Here is a 10,531-nt window from a genome sequence, read left to right on the forward strand (position 1 = left end):
ATATGGAACAAACATTTCCTATGTAAACACCAGTTGATACAAAAGATACGACAGTAATTGATTTACATATCGGACAATTGAAATTCTAAATCATTATGTTTTATATAAAAAGATTCATTGTCCATATATTATATCATTACTAATTAAGAAATGATAAGAAATTATTTAACTTACATTTCCATTTTAAATTAGCATATACATGTTAAATGCTCTCTGCATTAGAGTTTTTTTTTTTTTTTTACTAACTATTTTTGTAAATGGAAATAAGCATCGTTAAGGCTCTGTTGGCAGTCCATTTTGCACCCAAGCTGCATATCCTCCGGCCATGTCAGTTACTCCACTAAAGCCCTACAATTAAGTTTTACATTTTAAATTATTTTCATTAATAAATACAACAAAAAATGGGTACTAAAACAAAATAAATACAAGCAGGGCAGTCGACAAAACCCAAATAAAAAATTCAAATATATCTATAAATTCTAATATGTCGCAAGTGATTTTCTCATGCCGGTAGTAAAATTAAACTTTTATACACACTTTCTTTATGTATGTATATGCATACATATATATAAATATTCATTCCATGTTATAATACTTGAAGTCAACCGGCATCAAATTTTCAAATGAAAAACGAAAAATCGTTTTTTTTTTTTACAAATTATAAACACAAATAATTTATTTTTAAAGATTGCATACACTCTCTTACGTTACGAGATCCAAGATTGTGACTTACCGCAGATAATAGCTCAGTGGCAGCCATGAGAGACCTTTTCCCTAATTGGCATCCCTGTCAATGGACATAATTTGGAGTAAAAGTTTGGACAGGAGATTTTAACAAAAGAAGCGTAGGTTACAAATATGACAGATAATGAATTTAAAATCTATCCATATGGAATAACCATTTAAACAATTAGATTAATAGATTTACAATCTAGGATTCAAGATTATGGATTTCAAATGATTTGATCCAAACACAATAAGAGTACTTACGACAATAATTTCATCGTCTTTTCTGTAATGAGACAACACCTCCTCCAAAAATTTGGGATTATGGGTCAGACCTATTATAGCGATTCGAGCAAGTTAGTCGAGGAACTTTACCGGATCAAATAAACGTGTGACCACCTTATCCAGCATTTCAAACATGTAGTAGCTCGTATATGTTACTTAACCTGGTCCAACTCTCAGCAAGAAAGGAACATTGATAGCGCCAGCAACATGCCCAGTACTAAATTCATCGGCGGTCCTGTGCACGAATGGGAGCCATTAATTTTACAATTTTAGTAATAAAACACGAAACATCTCACCCGTTTGATTGAAATATTGTTCTTTAAGCTATGTTAGAGCATGTACAAGCATGTACATGAGCCCACCCACATCCTCGCGTGTGAGGTTCTCGCCCCTGTATGCAGGTGTGGAAGACACGCCGTTCCACACCCGCTGTACATGCTCTAAGGGCGGGTTGATTGAAACTCACCTGACATCAAGATAACGATGACCTGCTAGGAGAAGCTCGTGCGCCACACGAACAGGCACCGAAGTTGGAACACCTGCCGACTGCTCCTGCACGCTCCTGTTTCCATTTGCTATGCCAACACTGAAAAATATTTAACGATTTAACATATCACCATCGTATATCTTTTATTACACTCGAAGCATCGATTTTTATTTCGTCTTATATTGCATAAAGACAATGCAAAAATACAGTCAATGTGATAATATAAGATTAATTAGAAATCAGTAAGATGAATTTGAAATCAGTTGCTTCATAAATATGAAATTTGTCCCTTTCCTTTTAAGCTAGCACATGGTTCTATTTTAAGAGAAAGTATCTTGTGAGACGGTCTCACAAATCTTTATCTGTGAGACGGGTTAACCCTACCGATATTCACACAATAAAAAAATAATATTTGATGCGATCCGGGTGAAATGGATGAGCCGGGTCGGATGCTCCACCGGATCAAATCAATAATTTATAGTGTTGTTTAGGAGAATGAGCAAAGTAGATGACTTCGATCGTGACCTGCACACAATGAAAGGAACTCGTGAATGGGCGCCGGAGGAGTGTCCGGCGTGGCCACTCCGATGCTTAAGTCAGCAGGTGAAGATGATAACCAGTGTAGCTTAAATAAAAGTAAAGGCTACTCGTGTAAATATGTGTGTTAACATGTGTTAGAATGAATGAATCATTCTCCAGAACTAGAGAAGAAGAGGAAGCCAAAAGTCCCTCAAATGAATTACATACCTGCTATTTATAGGAAGGAAAATCAAGGATTACCTCGATTTGCGCGTACACCTACCACTCATAGCCTTTGATGTTGACTTCCTGTCAAGCCACCCTACCTCTGATAGCTTCTCTGACACGCCAAACCCTCTGTAGTTCTGACAGATAAGACTGCCTATACCGATACACTCGAGTATGGTGCGCTTCTCGAGGTAGCCCGAGTAGAAAGTTCCCGGGAGCTTGCATGAGAGTCCGGGCTATGATGATGGCCCGGGAAGAAATGGAATGCCCGGGAAGCTGGCTATGATCTGGGCTTCCCAATTAATAAACCGGGTTAAAGACGACCCGGATCCTTATGGGGGTATCACCACCCATCCCTAAAATAGTCGGGCTAGAGCTTGACTCGCTGTCCCGATCAGTCATACTTTGTACTTTCGTTGAAACATAATTTAGAGTGTGTAAGAGCATCGGAGGCTTCAAATGTCCCATAGATGAAATGGGGTACCGGGGTCTGATACAACCCGGGTTTTGAATGAGGCGCCGGGACCTTATTTTTCCTGGGCTTAATAAATGGTGCCGGGGCCTCATATCTCCCGGGCTTTAAATACAGTGTTTTTAGTATTATCGGGTAGTCCAAAGAGTGTCATTATTACCCATGCTTTAGCATTTATGCCGCCGAAAATCGTTTCATATTCCGAGGATCCGATAAGTCTGACATTTTGACATTCGTGCACGTCCTTTCATATGCCCGGTACAATATACGAGGGACATCTTGATCGTCCACGTGTATCTAGATTAGCGACAGAGATCTCCCCTCGCCCATATATATTGGCCTTCCTCATTTTCAAAAATTAATTTCAAATTCAAATTTGCGGCGAAGCTCTTGCAAATTTTCCTCTCAGCTTTCCAGCGTGTAAACTCCTCTATCTCCGGCGACCTGGTACCACTGCAACTAGTTCCTTCAAAAACTCATAAGTTACTTTTCTCTAATCCATGTCTAATTCTACTTCTTCCACCTCAGGAGCCAATGCGCGAGGCTCATCTGGGAATGAGTCCACCGCGACGCGCTCCGATTCCCCCCCTTCTCCTCCTCGCCACTGTTTTGCTTTTTTTTTTTAAGATTCCTTCTTATCCAGGTGCGGAGCCTTGGGCAGGGGAGCATGTCCCGGGACTTGGGAGTGGTCGAGGTGCGGAGCCCCGAGCCAGGGTGTAGTGCCCTGGGCTTATGAATAACCAAAGTGCGGAGCCTTGGACCGGGGAGCATGTCCCGGGACTTGGGAGTGGTCGAGGTGCGGAGCCCCGAGCCAGGGTGTAGTGCCCTGGGCTTATGAATAACCAAGGTGCGGAGCCTTGGGCCGAGGAGCATGTCCCGGGACTTCGGAGTGGCCATGCCGGACACTCCTCCGGCGCCCATTCACGAGTTCCTTTCATTGTCTGCAGGTCACGATCGAAGTCATCTACTTTGCTCATTCTCCTAAACAACACTATAAATTATTGATTTGATCCGGTGGAGCATCCGACCCGGCTCACCCATTTCACCCGGATCGCATCATTGGCGCCGTCTGTGGGGACTTGAGCTCAAGACGTAGATATGGTTTCCATTCAAAAGTAAGTCCGACCAACTCGACACACAGATCTTATATGTGGATTTCATATGGGCTCAAAGCTCAGCAGCTATCCCTGATTGGCATGAAGATCATTTACTATGCACTCAGTAGCATACAACTATATTAGTCACCTAATTTAGCTCAACCAAGAGAAGTTTCACTCTACCGGAAATGAATTCGGATTCAATATTTCCAGGTTAGTGATTTGATTTTTAATAAAACTAGTATAGCACACAATGAAAGGAACTCGTGAATGGGCGCCGGAGGAGTGTCCGGCATGGCCACTCCGAAGTCCCGGGACATGCTCCCCGGCCCAAGGCTCCGCACCTTGGTTATTCATAAGCCCAAGGCACTACACCCTGGCTCGGGGCTCCGCACCTCGACCACTCCCAAGTCCCGGGACATGCTCCCCGGTCCAAGGCTCCGCACTTTGGTTATTCATAAGCCCAGGGCACTACACCCTGGCTCGGGGCTCCGCACCTCGACCACTCCCAAGTCCCGGGACATGCTCCCCTGCCCAAGGCTCCGCACCTGGATAAGAAGGAATCTTAAAAAAAAAAAAAAGCAAAACAGTGGCGAGGAGGAGAAGGGGGGGAATCGAAGCGCGTCGCGGTGGACTCATTCCCAGATGAGCCTCGCGCATTGGCTCCTGAGGTGGAAGAAGTAGAATTAGACATGGATTAGAGAAAAGTAACTTACGAGTTTTTGAAGGAACTAGTTGCAGTGGTACCAGGTCGCCGGAGATAGAGGAGTTTACACGCCGGAAAGCTGAGAGGAAAATTTGCAAGAGCTTCGCCGCAAATTTGAATTTGAAATTAATTTTTGAAAATGAGGAAGGCCAATATATATGGGCGAGGGGAGATCTCTGTCGCTAATCTAGATACACGTGGACGATCAAAATGTCCCTCGTATATTGTACCGGGCATATGAAAGGACGTGCACGAATGTCAAAATGTCAGACTTATCGGATCCTCGGAATATGAAACGATTTTCGGCGGCATAAATGCTAAAGCATGGGTAATAATGACACTCTTTGGACTACCCGATAATACTAAAAACACTGTATTTAAAGCCCGGGAGATATGAGGCCCCGGCACCATTTATTAAGCCCAGGAAAAATAAGGTCCCGGCGCCTCATTCAAAACCCGGGTTGTATCAGACCCCGGTACCCCATTTCATCTATGGGACATTTGAAGCCTCCGATGCTCTTACACACTCTAAATTATGTTTCAACGAAAGTACAAAGTATGACTGATCGGGACAGCGAGTCAAGCTCTAGCCCGACTATTTTAGGGATGGGTGGTGATACCCCCATAAGGATCCGGGTCGTCTTTAACCCGGTTTATTAATTGGGAAGCCCAGATCATAGCCAGCTTCCCGGGCATTCCATTTCTTCCGGGCCATCATCATAGCCCGGACTCTCATGCAAGCTCCCGGGAACTTTCTACTCGGGCTACCTCGAGAAGCGCACCATACTCGAGTGTATCGGTATAGGCAGTCTTATCTGTCAGAACTACAGAGGGTTTGGCGTGTCAGAGAAGCTATCAGAGGTAGGGTGGCTTGACAGGAAGTCAACATCAAAGGCTATGAGTGGTAGGTGTACGCGCAAATCGAGGTAATCCTTGATTTTCCTTCCTATAAATAGCAGGTATGTAATTCATTTGAGGGACTTTTGGCTTCCTCTTCTTCTCTAGTTCTGGAGAATGATTCATTCACTCTAACACATGTTAACACACATATTTACACGAGTAGCCTTTACTTTTATTTAAGCTACACTGGTTATCATCTTCACCTGCTGACTTAAGCATCGGAGTGGCCACGCCGGACACTCCTCAGGCGCCCATTCACGAGTTCCTTTCATTGTGTGCAGGTCACGATCGAAGTCATCTACCTTGCTCATTCTCCTAAACAACACTATAAATTATTGATTTGATCCGGTGGAGCATCCGACTCGGCTCACCCATTTCACCCGGATCGCATCAATATTCTTAGCATAAAAAGTAATATTTTTCCATGGATGACCCAAATAAAAGATCTGTCTCACAAAATACGACCAGTGAGACCGTCTCACACAAGTTTTTGCCATATTTTAAATTTCAACTTCAACGAGCACTCAAGTACCGAAACATTTATATAAAACAAATTAAAATTATTATAAGAAGGACTAATCTATTATTGTGTAATTAAATACATACATTTCAACTAAAATTATTAGACAACGCAATTTATAAAATCAACTAATCCAAATAATTTTAATTTAATAAGCATTATCCATTCCACTTATTAAGAGCGGTTATCCTATAAAATTTTATTTACACCTTCAACTTTAAAATATAGACATGAAGGGTCCTTTGAAAAGCTCCATCTTTTCTATTTGCTAAGAAAAATAGTGGGAAAATCCCGGAATAAAAAAAGACTCCAAGTGTAAAAAGGGAAAGCAATGTTATTGACAATTTGTTTGAATCAAGTAAATATCTCATAATTAAGGTGACAAAATAAATTCAATCATAATACCTAGGGAAAAATAATTCTAACCGGAACGCTCCAACATGGAGCTGGATGACACAGATACAACAACTGACATTGTCCGATTGGTATAGATAATATCCGAATTAGTCTATCCGTCCTAAATTATGATATATACCATATTGAGTTTTTTTAACCGTTTTGTTATCTAGTTATTTTGATCACTGATTTATGAAATATCTATCGTAATACTTCAGCTCATCGACCTAGTACCGCAGTGCTGGTAAGGTATTCCACTCGAACGAGGAAACAATGAATCCAAAGATAAGGTATAATAATTATACTTAAAAACATATAAAAACAACACATTCAATTTCAAAACTCGATTACTTCAAAATATTAAAAAGCTTTGATTTCTCAGTATCTCGTAGCAATCCTTAAAATCTTCAGACTGTTCCCAGACAAGATTAAAAACATGAAATTCCGCCAAATATATAATTACCCGAATCTGGGAAGGTTATTGATAGAGGTGGAGGCATTACGATAATTTACTCCGTTCGCCAAATTCTGAGAATGGTGCTTGCCCGAAAACCTGTAATTTGAATCCTCTGCCATTGATGAGGCGGGAAAGGAGACGGAGATTACTGGCCTCAACATCGATAATGGCTTTTCGATTTCTGGGTTTCTTAGTTCTTCTTCTGCGATGAATCTTCCGGGAACATAATATAGTAAGAGAAATTTGCTGATTTTGTCGCTGCCCGACACTAATGTGGATAGAATTCAAGTTTCGAAAAACAAAGACGAAAGAATTAATGCTAAAAATATTATATTTAATTATTTTATCTACATACTTCTTCTTTCATGCTAAAATTATCAAGGCAGTGTTTGGTTTACAGGATTAAGTAAGTTTATTTTATTTTAATCTATTTAATCACATGTTTAGTATGTTTTTTATTTAATTAAGTCAATCCCTCTTATGAATGATTAAGTTATATTAGGTGTGATAAAATAATCACTCCTCAACCCCTATGATTATTTATCACACTCTTAATCCAGCCTATTTTTTCAATTTTACCTCAAACTCACAACCTCCTGTCGGTCGACCGATAGACGGACCGTCGGCCGATAGCCGGACCGCCGCCGCCGCCGCCGCCCGCAAAATTGGAAGGGCAATTTCGTCAATTCATCAAAAGATTTTTATTTATCTCATTCTTAATAATCATACCAAACATAATATTATTTTATCATTATCTACTTCAATCATTTTTTTATCATTTCTCTCTTAATCATTTCATTATTTTATCCTCCAAATCAAACGTAGCCTAAGAGTATGTCTTTTGTGAGAGACGGTCTCACGAATTTTTATCTATGGGTCAATCCTACTGATAGTCACAATAAAAAGTAATACTCTTAGCATAAAAAGTAATATTTTTTCATGGATGATTCAAATAAGAAATTTGTCTAATAAAATATGACCCGTAAAATCGTCTCATATAAATTTTACCAATTATTAAATATCCAATTTTTATTGTAAATATTATTGCAATGAAAATGATTACGAGTGATTATCTACTTGGGAAAATATTTTGAACGAAATTTTAAATAAATGTTTACGATATTGATTATGTTTTATATAAAACTTTTATCATATATTTAAACTTGAGTTGGTCTTTTGTATGAAGAGTCTCACGAAAATTTATCTATGAGACGGGTAGATAATTCACAATAAAAAATAATATTATTAACATAAAAAGTAATACTTTTTCATAGGAAAACTCAAATAAATTATCCGTATCACAAAATACGATCCGTGATACCGTCTCACAAAACTTTTTGGCTTTAAAATTTGTATCCGACTTGTAAAAATTATTATTTTTTATGTTAAATGTACTTTTATTTCATATATGAATCAGATCGACTCATCTTATAATATAGATTTGTTAAATCATCTCACATGAAATTTAAATGATATGGAAATGTTGGTAAAATAATAGAAAACTAATTCTACAAATGTAAACTTAAAGGTAGCTTTTATATTTGATTGAAATGGCATAAATATTTTTTTCGGATTTTTTTTTTTAAAAGTTTATATTTTCAAACTGAAAAATCTGGAATACGTGATGGGATGAATGGATTGGCACATTTTACGAAGATCAGCATAAATAATATAATAATCTTACTAAAATAAATAAATAATAAATAATGTTCATTGTGCATTATTATTTGGCCATGGATAGGATAGAGTACGTGTCGATGGTGGGCAGATACGTAGACGGCTAGCACATGATCGATATTATTTAAATTTGACAAAAATAGTTATTTTATCCCGTGGAGAAATATTTTCAGCTATTTTTAAAATAGTTTATTATTTATTAATTAATAAACATAATTAATTAATTATAATTATAAGATAATAAAATAATCAGCGTTTTAAGAGTGCAAACTCGAATCATCGAAGTTTTGCATCCACATATCATATTCTGCAAAATCATCGAGTTACATGTACTTCACATGTATGATTTAGATTGTTGCGTAGGAGAGTTTCTGGAGTTTTTTTTCTGAACCTACATATAGTTCAGAGTTGAAGATTTTTATGTTGAAGAATTTGTGTGATTGATTCAGATATATCGTGTTGCTGATTGGTGTTGACGACACTCAAAACCAACACTGACGCAGAGTGTTGATCTAAGAGTAGTTTTGTTTGGTTTTAAGCAATATGTTTTTGATTTACGTATCTGGTAATTGGTTTGAGTTTTTTATATATGAGTGTCAAGGAATTTAAGTTTGTTATACTCACTAGTTGTAAGGTCCAAAATTAAAAAGACGTAATACAACTGCATATAAATATGGGAAGATGGAAATAGCTAATTAAATTTTTTTAATTGCTTAAATTGATTATGTTTGATATGTTTAATTGATTTTAAAGTAGTTTTCTACTTAACTGCATAAAACTGTATTTTTAAAGGTTATTCGAGATAAATATAGGAACGAAGACAAAAGGCTGAAAAATGGAAAATATTTTTATTAAATAACTTTTTTTAATTTTTAAAATAAGGTTGATGCATTTTGTTATTTTTGAAAATAATGAGTTTTGAGGTGATTTTATATATCGAGATGTAATTTTTATCAGTATTCTATTTTCAACGAAAATACGAACTTTTTGACAACTCGACTAATAACTTCACGAACGGTCCTAAACGAAATAATTTTTAAATGCACTATGGGCTTATTGGGCCTATTATAACATACTAATAGGTCTAACCTTGCACACTTATTGTTTTATCAAATATTAGAGGCCAAAACCCTACCCCAAACCCTTTAAAACTCACGCCCACCTCCCTCAACATGCACAAACTCTTTTCTACCCTCCAAACTCACGGCGCACATGATTTTCAAGAGGCAAAGCATCGGTTTTTGCAAGGATAATTCAGCCAAGGTCGTTCGTCATCGTTCCAAACTCACGCCATATTTATTTCCTTTCTCTTCTATCACACCATAATATGTGTTTGATTATCGTTTGTGTGAAATATGTTCATCATGCATGTATATTTCGTTTTTGTGCATCAACATGTCAAAAACTCATGAATTATTGTTCCAAAACTTGATAATTAATTGCGTGAAGGGGCTGTCATGATTAAGGACCACGATGGAACGTTTTTACACAAGTATAAGAGTCCTAGGATGCACGATGATAGGCTGCACATGAACTAGAACAAGCTGGAACCGATATTGCATGTGTTGATGTCAAGGCTCAGTTAAGGGGGAACCATGGTGCATGGCTCGGCCAGGGCTTGACCAGGGCTGGGTTGGGACATGGTTGGGTCAGGAGAGGAGTCCTAGCCACGCTAGGACTCGAGCACAATGGCTGGGAAGAGTCCAAGCAAGCTAGCACACTTCCCGAGCCATATCGCGTGAGAGCTGCTGTGCGCAGGGTAGGTTCATGGCTGGGGCCAGGGGCTAGGCTAGGTCTCTAGGGTCCTGAGAGGGTTCACGAGGGGTTTGGCTCGAGGGCAAGGGTCCTAGTCGAGTTGCAAGACTCCTAGTGTTGTAGGATTCTCGGCCACAGCAATTGTTTGGGGCAGGGAGGTTCGACGCGGGCTAGGGTCAAGTCCTAGGGGTCCAGTGGGTTCAGTAGGGTCCAAGGGAGGTCTGGTCAGGAGTTGGCTCAAGGTGGCTCGGGCTTGGCTCGATGAAACTGGGAGTTGGCTCAAGGGTTTAAGATTAGGGTTCGAAT

General features: G+C 39.0%; 1 protein-coding gene across 1 annotated transcript; it reads right to left on the minus strand.

Annotated features, from left to right (window-relative positions):
• Positions 1 to 77: 77 nt before the first annotated feature.
• On the minus strand, positions 78 to 7,091 carry LOC142531062 (thiosulfate sulfurtransferase 16, chloroplastic-like). The gene is made up of 6 exons (XM_075637071.1): positions 6,800 to 7,091; positions 1,478 to 1,597; positions 1,173 to 1,246; positions 991 to 1,061; positions 734 to 787; positions 78 to 348 (listed from the first exon to the last, which is right to left on the minus strand). The coding sequence occupies exons 1-6, from the start codon at positions 6,952 to 6,954 to the stop codon at positions 274 to 276; spliced, it is 549 nt and encodes a 182-aa protein (XP_075493186.1). The 5' UTR covers positions 6,955 to 7,091; the 3' UTR covers positions 78 to 273.
• Between the last annotated feature and the right edge of the window lie 3,440 nt (positions 7,092 to 10,531).

Source organism: Primulina tabacum, chromosome 17 (genome assembly GCF_025594145.1).
Source record: "Primulina tabacum isolate GXHZ01 chromosome 17, ASM2559414v2, whole genome shotgun sequence".
Taxonomy (NCBI): Eukaryota; Viridiplantae; Streptophyta; class Magnoliopsida; order Lamiales; family Gesneriaceae; genus Primulina; species Primulina tabacum.

What these genes read in the sequence shown, in the direction of transcription:
- LOC142531062 (XM_075637071.1), bottom strand. Translation starts at nt 6,954, where the DNA reads ATGTTGAGGCCAGTAATCTCCGTCTCCTTTCCCGCCTCATCAATGGCA. An exon ending in CATCGTTATCTTGATGTCAG is followed by an intron (nt 1,247 to 1,477) that starts GTGAGTTTCAAT and finishes ATTCGTGCACAG; the next exon opens with GACCGCCGATGAATTTAGTA. An exon ending in AAGACGATGAAATTATTGTC is followed by an intron (nt 788 to 990) that starts GTAAGTACTCTT and finishes GTCCATTGACAG; the next exon opens with GGATGCCAATTAGGGAAAAG.